General features: G+C 45.1%; 1 protein-coding gene across 1 annotated transcript in view; it reads right to left on the reverse strand.

Moving 5' to 3' along the window:
* LOC147422550 (putative galactose-1-phosphate uridyltransferase) overlaps positions 1 to 15946 on the reverse strand; it is a 56473-nt gene extending 40527 nt beyond the window's left edge. Inside the window, exon 1 of the mRNA XM_086502931.1 lies at positions 15435 to 15946. Coding sequence (XP_086359057.1) covers positions 15435 to 15911 — 477 coding nt within the window. The 5' untranslated portion in view covers positions 15912 to 15946. The remainder of the gene's footprint in view (positions 1 to 15434) is intronic.
* Positions 15947 to 19252: the final 3306 nt, after the last annotated feature.

A 19252-nucleotide genomic window follows, 5' to 3' on the forward strand; every position in this document is an offset into this window, starting at 1 on the left:
GGGCCGCTAAGGGGTGCGCCCGCGGAAAAGAGCAGAACTCGGGTGAAGAGAAGATCCTTCTCTAACACAGATTGCAAGTGAAAGAAGAACCTCAAGACCCGCAAGAACCTCAAGACCCTCAAGAACCCCAAGAACCAAGACCCCAAGAACCCAAGTTCCTCGTGAACTTAAGAACCCAAGACTTCAGTGGATGGTCATCACTCGAAGCGGAAAAGATACTTCGCTTGGAGGTGATGAGAATGAGAGAGGCGAAGAAGAATTTTCCCCACCAGGCGGTTTTTCCGACCCTCCCCCTTTCCCATCTACGCCAAGGATTACACTAACTCCTATGAAGGAGTTGACGTAGTTGTTTATGGACAACAAGTTCGAACACGAAGCAAGAAAAGCACAAAGAAAGGCCTACGAAGAAAGTATGGCAGCCATAGATCGTGAATACGACGCAAAAATGGAAGCCATAGAGCGTGAGCACGAGCGCGAGAACACAGAAAGACTAGCAAGATTTGATCGCGAGAACAAAGCAAGAATGCAAGAGATGTTGCGACTCTTTTCTCAAGTGCAGGCACAGTTGCAAGAGATTCGGGAAAAGGAGACTCTCTCTGTCACCAGCGTGTGACTACTATCTATCCTTTTTGTTGATTTCTTTCTTATTATCTATTTACTTTCACTTTTTGGAAACACCCCTCGGGAAATCTAACTGCCCTGCATTGCATAGCTAGTGTGGAACTGTCCAGAGGGAGTCCGGGCCTGAGGGCAAGAGAGCACTAAGGTTGGACAAGGACTATGGTTAGCCAAGTGGGGTCATTGACTAGCCAAAGTGGAATCCTTTGCTACAGAGGCTACATTTCAGTTCTGGATGTGGCCGCAGTGTACAAAGAGGGTCGGATGACCTAGAAAGATACAATGGCAGCATCTCCTAAAATTTAGGGAACTGCTATTTTGGGACCTGAAAATGTCTTCGCGTCATTACGTGCAGTTTGACATGGGGATCATTTTGTTACTCTGTGGCCAAGTCAACAGAGGCTGCAGGTGAGATATTTTTAGACCCGAGGGTCTAAAGCGGGAAAATGCACAAATGAGTGACACTTGGCACTTTGAGGCCAGTTTACTACTTATAGAGAAGGCAAAAACGTGATTTATAGCTGGGAGGCTCATTTTGCAAGTCTCTGTCACAGGTTAAGAGCTATGGAGTGCTTGCTTTCCCTCTTATGCACAGTGCGGTGCCAGGAGTGATGCCCTGCACGCTACGCACTGCCCTCTCTCTCCCCTTTGGCAGTATGTTATGCCCCTCTAGTGGGCTCTTCATTTGACCAATGTACAGTTGTGTGGGTTCATGCGCGATTGCCGAGGCAAGAGCCTCTTGCACAGGTACTGGATTAGCTAGCGGCTAATCCCCCCGCAGGTACAGGTGAATTCGGAGAGGTTTCACGCCAGAAATCTCGTCCGATTCAAAGGGCAAGTAGCCCTACAGGTGCGGGAGCTCGAGGACTTGCTAGGGATGCGACCGGCACGCGAAACGGAGCCCGAAACAGTGAATTACAGCCTGCTGTGTATTTTTGCAGGTTTAGGGTTTTGGCCCTAAACGGACCCTAATACCCCCAGGAGGTTCGGGGACGCAAGGGGACCGCTGTACAGGTGATCTGGCGCATTTTCAGGGCTGAAAACAGAGAATTCAGCGTGCTGCAGATTCTCGCCAGGTTTTGCAAAGTGCCCGTATGCGTCGGGAAAGTCGGTCAATGCGTGGGAATACTGACCGTGAAGGGTTCTAGTACAGTTATGCTGCCGAAATCGGGCTGGAACAGTGGAAATTCAGCCGAGTTTGTGCGGGGCAGCTTGTAGGAACCACAGCGTTTATTCCCTCTTTTGAACAATAAAGAAATACCGAAAGGGGCGCCTAAGTTAGGGGCCAATCTGGTGTCCGTCTACTCATACAGGTGCAATCTAGCAGCCTGTATCCCTCTCCCCTTTGTTGTGTCTTGAAAGTACAGGTAAAATAGACGACTAATAATGGGTGAAAGCTAAATCAAGGTTTGAAGTAAAGTCTACCGCCCTTTTTGGATTGAACAGGCCGGTTTCATGGTTCCATCGACGGGATTAAATCACTTTTTCCCATAGAAGTGAGCCTTGGTCAGTTTTGGGCTTGAAGACACAGGGATCATAGACCAGACACAGGGAATTGTAATTATGGCTGACAGACCAGATGATGTGACTGAAGAGGTTTCGTCTTCACAGGGTCAACAGACACATGAAGTAGGTGAGTCCTCAAGACCACCACAGACTGATGACGATATATTCAGGACCCAGTTGGCTACTGTTGTGGCTATGTTCACACAAGTAATGCAGAATCCGAGGTTTTTAGCCTTTCTGCAACCTCCTGTTCCGTCTCAGCAAGTTGGGTCACTGGATCATATTCAAAAGCCTGTTAAGGCTCGAGCACAGGTGATTCATACCGCACAGTCAATGGAAACACCTATACACTTGACGGAGAACATGCAGTCTCCACAACCTGTGCCTAAGGTGCAAGAACAGGTGGCTGAGATGCCAGTTTTTCAAGCTGTACCAGTTCAGCCCGCCACCTTTCAACAGCCTATAGCTGGTTCTAATGGGCAGGGAAGCAACCTACAGGCTATGCAACAGGTCTTCCCACCACCTTCAGTACACCCTGGCTATTTTGGAGGTGGATCGGTATTTCAGAGCATGGCTGGTCATGCACCTGGAAATCAGTTTTATACGCCAGGAACAGTGTTTGGGGGTGCTCAAACGATGATGCCTAACCCCATGTACAGTGTCATGGGTATGCAACCAGGGTTTCAAAGCACTCAGGGACAATTCGGGATGCCACACGCAAATTTTGGTATGGCTGGAATTACAAATCAGCAGCCAAATATGGCATTTCCAGGTCAAGTTAATAGCGGCCAAGGAACACAAATGAACCCTAATAGTGTTCCCATGTTTCAGTCACTTCCATATGACAATTTAACGCCGCTGGAGAGGCCAACTCCGTACAAAGAAGGTGGCAAAGGTGTGTCATTCACGACCTTTACAGGGTTTGATGACAGGAAGAAGGCTCTTTCATTCCTCCAGCAGTTTGATAAGGCCTATGCAGGGGGAAACTTTACAGAGGCTTCAAAGGTCCGCAAGGCAGCCACTTTCTTGACAGGGAATGCGGGACAATGGTGGACAACTTTATTGCTTCAAGGGCAAGCTCCGTCCACATGGATTTACTTCAAGCAGATTTTTGCAGCAGCATGGTTATCTGATGATTTCGAAGCAGATGTCATGACAGAATGGCACCAGCTAAATGCTGCCACTTGCAGAAATCTGGATGATTACAATCGGAAGTTTTGGAAAGCTCTACTTCCAGTAACTTCCTATAGGTTTGTGCCATTGACAGAACAGATAGAAAAATACTGTTGTGGCCTACCCAAAGGATTGAGAAAATACTGCACAAAGACCAAAGTCACTACTTTGACGCAGCTCATCGAGGTAGCAAACACTGGCAATGGTTTGCTCAAGGGAGAAGATTGTGAATTTAACACTGGCGTCAAGGCAGGATCAGGCAAGAAAAATTCAGCCAAGAAGCACGTTCCCAATGAGGCTCCTAAAGGGACTCAGGAGTCGGCCAACACAGGGAAAGACAAAGCTACGGCTGAATCAGAAAAAGGACCAGCAAAGAAATGGAAAAGACGTTTTCCTCGCAAGTCAGAAGAGCAAAAGAAGGTCCTGAGGACAGAGAACAAATGCTTTATATGTGAGCAGCTTGGCCACATTGCTTACAACTGTCCTACAAAGAAAAGGCCAGCTGATTCTGAAGACAAGGAAGACAAGAAAGGAAAGAAGCCCATGGCTGGTCTAGTGCCAGATATGGTGGGCGACAAGCCAAATTCAGATGCAAGTGAGCTTTGCAGAGCATGGGGAAAGGTTAGGGATCAAACAGTGCTTATCTTCTTTGATCCAGGTGCCAAAGCCAACTTTATTTCCCCAGAATTGGCTTCAAAGTTGGGAATCAGACCTGAAGAGATGGGGTATACAGCAGAGGCAGGTTTGGCATGTCCTGGCCATACAGAGGCTGTGACACCCATCATTGGAAAGTTGCGTCTACATATCCAGTCCTATGTAGATGCCGAAGAATTTTACATCATGCCACTGGACGGATGTGATGTGTTGTTAGGTATTCCTTGGTTATTTCGTGTACAGGGAATCATGGATGCCTACAACAAAAAGATCACTGTACAGAGCAGGGGAAAGACTCACATTCTGGATGTAAAGCTTAAAGGGGAGTCTATTCCTACTGTATCAGCTTCTGCTATTACTTCTGTAATGAAAAAGCATCTTTCTGCGTACTTGATTTTTGCACGTGAAGTGTCAGATTGTGATGAATCAAATTTATCTGTGCTAGATAAAGAAAGGTCAATGTTTTTACAACAGTATAGTGACTGTTTTTCCGATTCATTACCGTCTCAATTACCGCCAGAGAGACCCGAGGACCATGCGATAGATTTGGTGCCAGGCTGTAGCCCACCAAATAAGCCTCCGTACAGGGTTAGTGCGGCTCAGCAGAAAGAGATAATGGGCCAAGTACAGGAGCTGTTAGAAAAAGGGCTGATTCAGCCCAGTTCATCTCCATTTTGTTCTCCAGTGTTGTTGGTGCAGAAAAAGGATGGCTCATGGCGTATGTGCATCGACTACTGTGCACTGAACAAGAATACCATCAAGAATAGGTTTCCTATACCTAGAATTGATGATATTATGGACAAATTAGAAGGAGCAGCTATGTTTAGCAGGATAGATCTAAAGAGTGGGTATCATCAGATCCGCATTAGATCAGAGGATGTGCACAAGACTGCTTTTAGAACAACGTTTGGCCTTTACGAATTTTTAGTGATGCCCTTTGGTCTCACAAATGCTCCTGCTACGTTTAATAGGATGATGGACAGAATTTTCCGTCCACACCAGCAGTTTGTTGGTACATTCTTTGATGACATGATAGTCTACTCAAAGAATGAAGAGGAGCATAGGCATCACTTGGCCATTGTGTTCAAAGAGCTACGCAGTCATAGGTTGCTCATCAATGCAAAGAAAAGTGAGTTTTTTCTGGAAGAGATTCACTTTCTGGGACACATTGTCTCAAAGGATGGTGTCAGAATGGATCCTGCAAAAGTTGAAGCGATCAAGTCATGGCCAAATTTGAAGACGGTGCATGATGTCCGAAGCTTCTTGGGACTATGCTCCTATTACAGAAGGTTTATCCGAAATTTCGCTGAGATTGCTTCACCTTTACATGCTCTTCAAAAGAAGGCAGTCACCTTTAGATGGACACAAAAAGAGATTTCAGCTTTTAATCTCTTAAAGGAAAAGATGACTTCGGATCCAGTCATTGTGTTGCCAGATCTTAGGAAGTCATTTGTGGTCCAATGTGATGCCTGCGGTAGTAGCATTGGTGCTGTGCTAATGCAAGATGGCAGGGTAGTAGCCTATGAGAGCAGAATTTTGCAAGGGCCAGAGATGACCATGCAGGTCTATGAGAAAGAGTTACTGGCTGTGATTCATGCGCTCTTAAGTTGGAAACACTACCTGCTAGGTGCAGACTTTGTTGTCCAAACGGACCATCAGACCTTGCGATACTTCTTGACACAGACAAAGTTATCTGAGAAGCATATGCGATGGGCAAATATCTTGTCCATGTTCCATTTTCAGATTGTGCATGTGGAAGGCAAGAAGAACGTTGTGGCCGATGCCTTGTCAAGGAAGCCACAAATTTCAGCTGTGTCGATTCCTTATCATCATGAACTTGATGATATGAGAGAACAGTATGCAAATGATGAAGATTTTGCAAGGGTCTTCGAGCAACTAATGGATGGACAACGTCATGAACACTATCTTCTTAAAGACGGGTTCATGATGATGCATGGCAGATTGTGTGTCACAAAGCCATTGCGACGCAAAGTTATGGAAGAGAGTCATGTCCCACCGTATGCAGGGCATCGTGGTATCGATGCTACAGTTAAAGCGGTTGAGACATTCTTCTATTGGCCTACATTGAGAAGGGATGTGGATGCCTTTGTGCGAGAATGCCTAATATGCCAAAAGGTCAAGTTTGACAGGCAAAAGGCACCAGGGTTATTGCAACCACTACCTATTCCAGATAAACCATGGGAAAGTATTGCTATGGATTTTATCTTTGATCTTCCGAGAACGCAGACAGGAAACGATGGTATTTGGACCATTATTTGCAGATTCAGCAAACAGGCTCATTTTATTCCTGTCAGGAAGAAGATAAAGCCAGATCAGATGGCACGCTTGTTTATGAGCAATATTTTCAAGTATCATGGCATGCCACAGTCGATTATTAGCGACCGTGATCCACGCATGACTAGTTTGTTCTGGAAAGGCTTGTTTGAGAATATGGGCACCACGCTCAAATTCTCTTCGTCATTTCATCCTCAAACAGATGGGCAGTCAGAAGAGGCAAATTCTACTGTCCTAGATCTGCTGAAGTGCTATGTGTCAGAGCATAAAGGAAAGTGGGAGCAGTATTTGCCATTGGTGGAGTATGCATACAATAATACAGTGCATTCATCAACTGGCAAGGCACCCTTTGAGATAGTTGAAGGTGGCAAGAAAGTTCCTCCCATACTGCATACAAAGGACAAGATATTTGAAGCAGATAAGTATGTTCAAGACATGGATGAAATGTACAAGAAGGTCAAAGTGGCCTTAGAAAGGACTCAGGCAAAGCAAAAGAAAGCAGCTGATCGTCACCGTCGTGAAGTGGTATATTCACTTGGTGATTGGGTGCTTCTACGGTTTGAAAAGGCAAGGTTAAAGAAGATGAAGGGCAAGGAAAGACTCTTTCCAAAGCTCAGCATGCGTTACTATGGGCCTTTTCAAGTGTGCGACATAATCAGTGATGTTGCATATAGGCTGAAATTGCCTGACAGTTGGAAGATTCACAATGCGTTTCATGTGAGTCTTCTCAGACCCTATGTGGGTGATGTGCCAGAAGATATACCAGCTGAAGATCAGCCGGAAGTCGAGGAACTTGACGAAATCTTGGTCCCTGAACAGATTTTGGCACACAAAGAAAGGAAAGTGAAAGGCAAGGTTGCTAGGCGTTACTTGGTAAAGTTCAGAAACTATCCACCAATGGATGCTAAGTGGATGGAAGAAGGTGAACTTGCAGAGTCACCAACTGTGTTATCACTTTACCTTGAAGCCTTCGATTTGCAACCTACCTTGACCCCTTGAGTTTCAAAGCTAAATGGATTGTCAGTGTGACAATGGCTTTTGAAACAAATGATGTACATGGTATTTAAAGTGAGCTCAAATCAAATACCTGTTACATGAATGTTAGAGCTGTACAGATTGTCAGTTTGGCAATTGCTCTTATGGAATGTCCAAAAGTTTGGTTAGTGCTATAGAAGTGAGTATTTCTTGTCAGTCTGTCAAGGATACAGTGATTGCTTCTATTAAAGAGTACATGTGTAACTGCATTCTTAAACTGTCGGTTTGGGTATGCTCAGAAGTGTTACGGGATCCAACGTGTACTATAAGACAGTGGCAAAATGTGCAGCTACCATTTTGTCATTGGAAAGTTCGTGACTCAAAGCAATGGCAGAGTGCGAAGCTACCACTATGTCATTGGGACAGGGTTCACACGCAGGCAATACATGAGTCGACGAGGTGTTGAATACACCAGGGATGACAATGAGCATGTATGTGTCGTATATGTGTCGACAGGTGTTGAATACATCAGTGTTGACAGTAAGCATGGACGACATAGATGCAAACGAGGACGTTTGAGATTTCAAGAGGGGGGTATGTCACCAGCGTGTGACTACTATCTATCCTTTTTGTTGATTTCTTTCTTATTATCTATTTACTTTCACTTTTTGGAAACACCCCTCGGGAAATCTAACTGCCCTGCATTGCATAGCTAGTGTGGAACTGTCCAGAGGGAGTCCGGGCCTGAGGGCAAGAGAGCACTAAGGTTGGACAAGGACTATGGTTAGCCAAGTGGGGTCATTGACTAGCCAAAGTGGAATCCTTTGCTACAGAGGCTACATTTCAGTTCTGGATGTGGCCGCAGTGTACAAAGAGGGTCGGATGACCTAGAAAGATACAATGGCAGCATCTCCTAAAATTTAGGGAACTGCTATTTTGGGACCTGAAAATGTCTTCGCGTCATTACGTGCAGTTTGACATGGGGATCATTTTGTTACTCTGTGGCCAAGTCAACAGAGGCTGCAGGTGAGATATTTTTAGACCCGAGGGTCTAAAGCGGGAAAATGCACAAATGAGTGACACTTGGCACTTTGAGGCCAGTTTACTACTTATAGAGAAGGCAAAAACGTGATTTATAGCTGGGAGGCTCATTTTGCAAGTCTCTGTCACAGGTTAAGAGCTATGGAGTGCTTGCTTTCCCTCTTATGCACAGTGCGGTGCCAGGAGTGATGCCCTGCACGCTACGCACTGCCCTCTCTCTCCCCTTTGGCAGTATGTTATGCCCCTCTAGTGGGCTCTTCATTTGACCAATGTACAGTTGTGTGGGTTCATGCGCGATTGCCGAGGCAAGAGCCTCTTGCACAGGTACTGGATTAGCTAGCGGCTAATCCCCCCGCAGGTACAGGTGAATTCGGAGAGGTTTCACGCCAGAAATCTCGTCCGATTCAAAGGGCAAGTAGCCCTACAGGTGCGGGAGCTCGAGGACTTGCTAGGGATGCGACCGGCACGCGAAACGGAGCCCGAAACAGTGAATTACAGCCTGCTGTGTATTTTTGCAGGTTTAGGGTTTTGGCCCTAAACGGACCCTAATACCCCCAGGAGGTTCGGGGACGCAAGGGGACCGCTGTACAGGTGATCTGGCGCATTTTCAGGGCTGAAAACAGAGAATTCAGCGTGCTGCAGATTCTCGCCAGGTTTTGCAAAGTGCCCGTATGCGTCGGGAAAGTCGGTCAATGCGTGGGAATACTGACCGTGAAGGGTTCTAGTACAGTTATGCTGCCGAAATCGGGCTGGAACAGTGGAAATTCAGCCGAGTTTGTGCGGGGCAGCTTGTAGGAACCACAGCGTTTATTCCCTCTTTTGAACAATAAAGAAATACCGAAAGGGGCGCCTAAGTTAGGGGCCAATCTGGTGTCCGTCTACTCATACAGGTGCAATCTAGCAGCCTGTATCCCTCTCCCCTTTGTTGTGTCTTGAAAGTACAGGTAAAATAGACGACTAATAATGGGTGAAAGCTAAATCAAGGTTTGAAGTAAAGTCTACCGCCCTTTTTGGATTGAACAGGCCGGTTTCACTCTCGGTCTCTTCTTCTCCAAAGCATGATACACAGGATTTGCATGATGATTTGAATGATAATGACAAGCATGATGATTTGGATGACAATGACAAGCATGATGATTTGCATGATCAAGATGTGATTTCTCACAAGCATGATGATTTGCATGAAGAGGATGTGATTGTTCACCAGGATGATGGTTTCGTTGATACTTTCTCTAGTGAAGCTAACCTCATTGCAGATTCGATCAATCACGAAGAACTGATCTTGGCTCTCGAACCTCGATCCAAAGAACCCCCTCACGAAGAACCGATCTTGGCTCTCGAGCCTAGATCCAAAGAACCGCCTCACGAAGAACCGATCTTGGCTCTGGAGCTTAGGTCCAAAGAACCCTCACAGGAAGCACTATGTGTTCGCATGATTAGTCAGCAAGCATTGGTTGACTATTTCATTCGTGATCGTTTCCTGTATTTTAGTCAGCGTCTTTATGTGATCCCTTTTCCTAGGCATGACATATTGTTAGGTTCCTTAGGTTCTTTAGGTGGGGCTGTCTTAGGACAAGCCACTTTAATGTGACCCTTGACGTGACATTGATAACAACGACATTCCTTAGCATAAATGACTTGTTTTACCGTTATGTATCCACCTATAATTCCTTTTGCGGCTTTTTCATCAGGGGTTAGCTTAGGTTTAGCAGGTGTTTTAGCTTTACCCTTAGATTCATTGTTAGAGTTCTTTTCCGAAGGATTAGAGAAAGATTGGCTAGAAGAGTTACCGTTCTTACCATTCTAAGGGTTTTGAGAAGTCTGAGTGGTACTTGGAGAAGTCTTGTTTTCCTTAGGCTTTCCCTTGTTGTGCTTCATCTCTTGTGCGAGAGCAATCGCTACCGCCTTGTTGAGATCGATTGGATTGAGTACCTCGACAACAAACTTGATATACTCGTCCAATCCATAAAGGAATGCCTCCTTGCGCTCAGCATCCGGTTTGCGTAATTGGGTACAGAGCTGCAAAACACGATTAGAGAAAGACATAACAAGATACCATTTTGCTTGAGACCGCGCCAATAGTCCTTCAATCGTGCTAGGTACTAGGGTGGCATAAACCGCGCCTTGAGCTTGTCTTGGAAGTCGGCCCAATTGAAGGAAAGGGACACGTCTTCATCAACTGCCTCTAGGTGCGCGGCCAACTGTGCCTCCTGCCATGCGTGATACCAATTAATGGGATCACCGGCAAGGTACATGGCTGCCATTAAAACCTTGCTATTTCCTGTCTTCTTAGTTGTTGCAAAGTAAGCATTAAATTAATGCAACCAAGAATGAATAATAGTAGCATCCATCTTACGGTCATACTTACTGAACGTCAACTTCTTGGTGACAGGGTTTTGGAGTCCGAATCTCGGCTTGCACCACTTGATGAACCACCAACATCTTTGGCCGACTCGGGTTTCGAGGTGAGTACCAACTCTTACATCTAACTCCAAGGCGGCTCGTCTGTCTTTGGCCGCTACTCGTTGGGCTTCGCGTGCTTGCTCACGCTCAAACTCAATAGCTGCCTTTCTTTCTTCGATCGCCAAGCGCGCTTGCTCACGCTCACGCTCCAAGGCTACCCTTTTCTCTTCACGCTCGCGATCCAATTCTACTTTTCTTTCCTCGACTGCCAAGCGTGCGTGTTCACGCTCGCGATCCAAGGTTGCCTATCTTTCTTCGCGTTCGCGATCCAATGATGCCTTTCTTTCTTCGCGCTCGTGCTCCAAGGCAGCACGTTGCGCTTCTTGTTAACATCATGTCCATCATCGTCTTGACCAAAGCCTCCATAGGATTTGGTGCAATCCTTGGCATAGATGGGAAAGGGGGAGGGTCGGAAAAACCTCTTGGTGGGGAAAATTCTTCTTCGCCACTTCCATGCTCATCACCTCCATGCAAAGTATCCATTCCGCTTCAGGTGATGACCATACACGGAAGTCTTGGGCCCTTTAGTTCACGAGGAACTTGAGTTCTTGTGGTTCTTGGGTTCTTGAGTCCTTGAGGTTCTTGAGGTTCTTTCTTTAGCTTACAATCTGTGTTAGAGAAGAATCTTCTCTTACCCGAGCTCTTCTCTTTCCCGCGGGCGCACCCCTTGGCGGCCTTGCGCTCACACCAAGGTTGTTTTTCCCACCTCAGGTCGATTGGTTGGCCGCTAAGTGCACGGTCCGCTCTCAATGAGTGAAAAGAGAAACAAGGGGAGGCTCACAAGCCCTTCTTTCTTGGGTTTCCTGTCACTCTTCAAAAACACGATTAGGAATCGACACGCCCAAGTGGACTTGGGTTACGTGCGACCGCAACAAGCAAAAAAATTTATTATGGTTCTTTTCTTGAGTGATACAAAACACTGTCAAAGCCTGATACCAATGTAAGGTGCAGCGGAAGTGAATGTTGAACTTTGCTCAAGATGAGTGCTCCGACCTGTGCTCAAGGGTCCCTTTTACTTACGGAAGGGAGAGCCTTCCGTTCCTTTAGTTAGAGACTGCAAATGATCACAAACAAAGTGGGTAAACACTATGCATGAAGGTACTGAGACTGAGAGATATAGAGAGAAGAATACGACACCAAAAAAGTTGTCAAACCCTCCTCCAAGGGCCCCTCTCTCGACGACGAAAGAAGTCTTTGCAATTGATTGCACAAATCTCTACAATGGTCTAATGCAATGGTCTTGCTGACGATGTCGACGACGATGATGGCGACGATGAGATGGGCTGAAAACTGAAAACGCTAGAGGCTGAAATCTGCAAATCTTGTATCTACTGAATTCCGACTCTATGTCGGTGACGACGGCGATGATGACGACACGACGATGATGCGTTGACAACGCAGATGTTGAAATCTGCATACAAAGTTACAAACGCTTGTTGATCTGATCGTGCGGCGAGGATCTCCTACGGAAAGGTGAGATCTACGAGGTTTGGGGGCTGCGGTGCGAATGCTAACTACTGAAAATGCAAAACACTGATGCACATGGATGTTTTATCGCGGGGAATCTGCAAAACACTAGGTGATCTGCAAGTTGCAAAACGCTAGGGCTGTTGCTGAAAAAACACTAGACAATCTGTTGTGAATCTGCAAAACCCTAGGTTGATCTACAAGTTGCAAAACGCTGGGGCTGAACTGCAAATGCTGAAAACGCCAGGCTGTTCTTGATAACTCAAAACGCTAGGTTGTTCCGAGAAGGTGCACTGCCAAACACTTGGTACCTGCTGCCTCTTCTGCCAGAAAGTACTAGTGCTAGCTTCTGGCTTGGCCAAATTGCCCTACCCAATTTCCCAACAAAGTCACTTATTAATAATGAGTGAAAAATGGCTAAAATAGGAAAAATAGGTTTTGTGCATTGTAAAATGCTCCTGATAAAATCTGATGGTAATGCTGATGATCGTATTGTGTGCATGTAACAAACTGCTGACGTGTCGACCTACTGAAGAACGGAGCTACCGGCCGAGGGGCCTAAACCCTAAGAAGAACAAGTAACACAAGAAGAAGTCCTACCGACTTATGGGGACCCCGTTCGATGGGGCCCCAAGTGACAAAGGATTAAAATAAAGCGGGACCTGCACACACAGGCGCAAAAACTGATGACGTGGTAGATTTTCGAAAATTGCGCTAGCATGATGACGTGGCAAGCTGTATGGATTTCCGCGTTTTGCGTTGGCTGATGACATGGCAGGCTGTACGGATTTTCGTGATTTACGCTGGCAACTTTTTGGCTTTGCTTTTGGACAAGATGCTTTTGAGTTTGAAGGCTTTTCACTATAAACTGCTTTTGGGGCCTAGGGCCTTTAAATATGAGGTTAGGGCTCATTCTCTAGCATGCTTTCTGGCGAAGTGCAGAGTCTGGAGTACCGGCTTGTACTTGTTGATGCAATATAAAGAAATACCGAAAGGGACGCCAAGGTTTGGGGTCAATACTCAAATTGGGGTGGAATTCCGCCACTTCGTGTCGCATGTCGTCTCTCTTTCTCTCTTAGTTCTGTTTTTATTGAAGTGCTAAAAGTTTGTTCAGTTTGTTCTTTTCTATTGGCACGTGGTGCCCATCTTGTGACAGTGCGGCCAGAGGATATGCATTTACTCTAAGTGCCTGGACATGCACAGCCTGTGAACAAACTCACAAAGATGCCAGAACACTTCCTAAGCTAATTGAACCCTTGTCATGAAGTAGCTTGTCCATATGCACATAGGGTAGATGTGCACGTGACATTTTACTTCATGTAAGGTGTGCAAAGACTAGAGAGAGGAGAGAATGATACTGTGAATGAAGGTTCTGTGTGAGAGAGAGAGAGAGAGAGAGAGAGAGGAGACTAACCCCCTCCAAGGGGCCCTCTCTCTATCGCTAGAGAGGTATTTGCTTTAGATTGCACAAATGTGATACAATGGTCCTCGATGTTGAGATGTTGATGAGATCTTGTCATTGATGATTGGATCTGCAAGGCTAAAGGCTGAAAATGCAAAACGCTAGAGATGTTGAATGGGATCTGCAACTGTGACCGGGCTGATTTGCCGTCGCCGATGTGTTGAAAACCAAAAAATGCTGGCTGATCTGAAGGCTGAATTTGAAAACATTGGGACTATGGCTAAAATCTGCAAGTTCTGAAAAGTGCTAGGGCTGAAAACTAATGGCGATGCAATGAGACAGGGCATCTGAGAATGAGAGAGAGAGAGAGAGAGAGAGAGAGAGAGAGAGAGAGAGAGAGAGGCTCACCATGCTGATAATAAACCATTCTCACCACGCTTGTATGAGAATGAGAGAGAGAGAGAGAGAGAGAGAGAGAGAGAGGCTCACCATGCTGATAATAAACTACTCATACAAGCGACAAAGGGTGATCCAGCATGGATCTAACGTGCCTCAAGGGATAGACCCAGGTACACAATTGCTACTACTACTGCTGCTATTGCCACCTACTTGTGCACCAGAGGCCACTGACACAGCCTCGACATGGGCTAGGACCCCATGACCCCAACATTGATCCACCTCCTTGCATGAAGAAAGAACTGGAGACAAAGAGAGAGAGAGAGAGAGAGAGAGAGAGAGAGAGAGAGATGTGGTAAGCTTTCACTCCGAGACACTACCTACCCCTCGAATGCGCATCACAACTGCAAACAATGTTTTCTTTCTCTTCCACTCAAGGGGCATTGTCGCACAATCCTACCCCCCTTGACAAGCCCCACAATTTTGAGCGGCATGAGTATACATTTGCACATGCTCAAATACGAGAGAAAAAACTTTTGGGTTATGGCTAGTCTCGTAAGCCTGTAGAAATCTATGATGCCAATATCAAGCAGAGGAAGGTCACAAAAGGGTTGTGATTGTTTGATTGCTAGATCTTGTCAATCTATGATACCAAATATTGAGCACGGTGAAAAGAGAATCTACACATGATGCAACTTTACCAACACAATGGAGTGTGAACTAGCAAATTCTCCTTCCACACTAGCAAAGAGAGGCACTTGTATTATTGCCAGTGAAGTGTGAGCTAGCTATTCCATATAAAAATTGGAAATACCGGAAAAACAGACTTATCGTAAGCTATCTTATGTAAGAATCACATTTGAAATCTAATCCCTTGGCAATTCTACCGGCATAGATGTATACACGAGGATTGGTGATATAGGAAGCTTGCCCATCTGTTCCCAACTCCAAGGGTCTCGAAAAAGTCCTTGTGGCTCTATAATTGCGAGATGAGTGCAAGTCGTGGCATCTTTTGGCCTACGTAAGGCCATCTTATTTAGTGCTTAAGAGGGGGCGGTAATGTGGGGGCCACACACACTTTCCCATCATCTTATGTAGGCCACTATGACTATTCACCTTGCTTTTATGCTTGTTCTAAACGTTTGAGTGGCTTTGGCACATCATGTGTAGGATGGATCCTAATGTGACACGACTGTCATGTCAGTTTGTGTAAACAGATATATTCTTTATCAATTTTTTGGCAGAAAGCATAGATAGTCGAGACTTTGGTATGCCTCTAGAGCCTATGGCTTCAGGATCGTTATGGATGAGCCAGAACTGATTCTAGCAAGGCCACGCAGCTGCATTTAAAAGAATTGTAGCTTCTAACCCGCTCTTCTCCAGTTCACAATGTTAAATGCAACTACTTATGGTCCAACATTGCATCTGAGAAAGAAAAGAGTACCTGAATATACTTGAAGTGGCCATCTTCTCGCAAATGGTTGATGCGATTCCTAAAACATAAAAGAATTTCTTCCACATTGCGCAGAGATAGACTGGTAAACTTCACATCATGAAGAGGGGTCTCTATGACAACCTCATGGGAGCCCGTACCAGGACTGCGGCAGCCGCGGAAAGGGCTCATGTCTTGCTCGTCTCTTTCCGTCGGTTCATCATACGAAGCCAAGCTCTCCATTGAAACTGCAGGGTAGATGTTCTTGACAACACGAACACGCCAATCAGGGGCGCCCACCTTCGAGCCCTCGCGGAAGGCGAAGAGCTCGGCCCCTGTCTCAAGCTCATGACCCTGGCAGAAGGCGCAGGGTCCTCTTTTTGCTTGTGCTGACGGGCGGTCTTCTTTGAAATCAGAGGGTCTCATACCCCTAGCTTCGGACAATACTACCCATTTGCCCAGCACAGGGTCCTTGCGAAGCTCTGGCATTGGGTCCGTGCTCGTAGCAGTTGCCAAATAGCTGCTAATAATAGCACCAAAATCTTGGGTTTGTTTTTTTAATTATACAAACTCTTCTTTCACCCTCCAAAGCATTACACAAACTCTTCTTTTACCCTCCAAGCTTGGGTGGGAAACTGAGTCTCGAGTCTTCAGTCTTGAATTTCACTACTAAGAACAAAAGAAGTAGCACGTTTATAAAGGTTGCCTACAAAACATGGAGAAGAAGAATTCACCATACTTAGTTCGGCAAAATCTCTCTCTCTCTCTCTCTCTCTCTCTCTCTCCTTCCTTCCTTTTGCCTTTGGGCTGGAGCTCCTTAGCTCTGTGTTGTTTTCACCATATCCAAAGGGTGGGCCTGTCTTTGAATGCCTTCACCATGAAGGCATGTGGCCTTACACAAGAAGGTGGCATGGGTGAGAGAATTCACGAGGAGATGGCTAGTTAGGGGCTACTTGAGAAAGATGTCATGCTTGGAAGTGTTGGTTTTGCGGGTGTGTGTTGTGTCGAGAGTGGGGGTGGGGGGGGGGGGGGGGGGGGGGGGGGGGTGGATGATGCAGAGAATAGGGAATCTAGAAGGTGGAAATCGTCTTTAGAGATACCTTACACGAGGGACTACCTAGACGAGTTATCTCGTGGAGTTAATAGCAGCTACCCAATTGTGTATGATTGTGCAGTCAGTCATAATTCAATGCATGCACCTATAAATAGGACCCATTAGTCCCATTTTGAGGATTGGAACTCTTGAATCTCGTATGCACTTTTTAGAGCTTACGAGCACCGATTGTACTTCTGAACCACATTTTGAATTTAAATCTACATTTCTAATTGTTTCATTTCATGTCATGTGAAGTCTTTCATTTCAGTTCAGTGTTTGTCTGTGAATTCCCAATCCAGTATTCTGAAGTCTGGCTATGTTCATCTTATTTGAACTGATATTGGGCATCTAGCTCTAAATTTCTAACTCTCAAATAGTTGTCAAGTAACCAACTCATTCCATTTTGGCAATCAAAGTGGTGAGCTAAATCTCTTAGTAGGAACCAGTCTCCTACTTAGAATTTAGAGTCAATCAGCTAGTCACAATGCCTTCATGTCGTTTAATGAGAGAAAGGAGAGCTACTATAGTGTTTGTTGAGAATCAAGATCATATCAACACAATAGTTGAGGGCTATGATGAGGAGCAACAACACACTCAAGGTGAAGAAACTAATGCCAATTTAGGTTGAAGAGGGGCCGAACATCGAGCCTTTGAACACTCGGCACATTCACAAAGACAAAAGTCTGAGAGAGTTGAAAGATGCTCTCATTCACATGGATCTCGGCATTCATATGGGAAAGGCAAAGCAAAAGTTTATACTAATGTCAGACTTCAATGATGCCAGTAAGCTAGTAAACGAGCAGAATCACACACAAAATCCGATCAAGGGAAGGAGCCTGACACAGTTACAGAGAATAATGACGACTACAATGAGAAATGGGAAGCATGCATGGACCATCATGATAAATACAGACATCGGGAGCGAAAATTAGATCACAATGATAAATATATACGTTGGGAAAAGAAATTAGATCATCATTGATCCAGACATAGTGAGTAGCCCAGTGATCTGAAAATTGCTAAGGCAGTCAAAGAGACGATCCAAATATCCATATACAAGCCATTGAGCAATATGTTGATTTGAAGATGACTAGGCAAAGTATTTTCCACAAACCATGAAGGATGCAGAAAGGAAATGGTACTACCATTACCAAGCCTACAAGCTTAGAACTTATAGTAAATTGAAGAAGGCTTTCTTGTTAGAGTACAATGAGAACCACAAGAATGAGAATATCCTCTGCGAACTGGAAAAAATCATGCAGGGCATAGTATCTGATAGGAGTTATCCTAGGGCGATCACTTTTAAAAATGCATATCATATCACATGAGTTAATTATCCAAACTGTATGCTTTTAGATATACATTAGAGAGGGGTGGGGTTTTTTTTAATTAGCCCGTAGTACAAATATAATATGTATATAGAGGTATTTTTAATAACCTCTTGAACGCACGCAATATGGGGAGGTTGTGATAAGTGATCAGCCCGAGGGAGTTACGTGGAGAAAATCAAGGAACTAACCATGCAGCGAAGTGAACCGCCATGAGCAAAACCCATGCATGCATGGTTCTTGAGTGGGTTCAAAAGAACAAAATTAAGAGAATGGGAGGTACAAGCACCAACCTAAAAGTTTAATTATTTGGTGCAAAGAGCTTCGAAAGTCGAGCAACAAGCTAAGAAAGAAAAGGGCCGAAAAGAAAAGAGAGTTCCACTTCCAGTGAGTCATCTACTGAAGGATCGACAACCAGCTCCAGCTCTTCGAATAGTGATTCAGAAGACACATCCAAGAGTAGGAAGAAAGGAGCCTGAACTAAGAAGATTGAGGCATTGTCCAAGCACATATTTGAGATCTCTAAGACCAGACCTTCAACATCGAAAGTAGACTCCTGGTGTACAAAATGTAAATCAAAAGAACATCAGTTTAATGAATGTTGCCAGTGCACTTATTGCAAAACTTTTGGGTGCCTATGAAAAAGTTGTAAAATCATAAGGCATCATTTCAAGGAAGAAAAGGATGTTTCCATGATAGTTTTGACAAACCCGAAACCAATCAAACAAGAGAGGCTACCTAAGAACATTGACAACGGAGCTAGTACAAGAGGACGCTATCTGAATTTTTCTTGTAGAGGTAGAGGTACAGCTGACTTGACCAACGTAATTTCAATCGCTACATTTGTGGAAAGTACGGATAGTTTGTAGCACAATCTCTAGAAAATCTGAAAGCTGAAGTAGTCAAGGGGAAGGTAACAGAGCCAATTGTAGTGCACATGATCACTAGGAGAGTGGCATTGTCATCAACAATTACCAGATGAGAGAACAAGTCAAATGAAGCAAAGTGAAGAGGCTCATAAGTGAGAGAAACAAAGGGTTGTCTATAAGGCTAAGCGAAAGGCCAAGGAAGTGGATGATGACAGAAATAGAGGGCGTTGGCAACTCAGATCACTTAGGATCTACAGCGGAGGAAGCCAGAAAGGCCATAATTCTTAGAGGCCAAGACCATTCAAAAGTTTTTGTCGACAGCTTCATAATCTCTGGAAGTGGAGATTTCAGCTTTTGAATCTGACAAAAAGAGTGTTGAAGTAGAAACTCAGAAACTAGCAAAAGGATTTGAGGAGCATCCTGAGAAAGAGTTATGACAAGGAGACGACAAGTCAAGGTGGACTTGGCCGAAACTGATAAAAAGGATCTGGAGACAAAAAATGTTCAGCCGCAACAATCCAAATCTCCACAAAAGGA

This window comes from Adiantum capillus-veneris, chromosome 27 (assembly GCF_014529385.1).
Source record: "Adiantum capillus-veneris isolate H3 chromosome 27, ASM1452938v2, whole genome shotgun sequence".
In the NCBI taxonomy this organism is placed as follows: Eukaryota; Viridiplantae; Streptophyta; class Polypodiopsida; order Polypodiales; family Pteridaceae; genus Adiantum; species Adiantum capillus-veneris.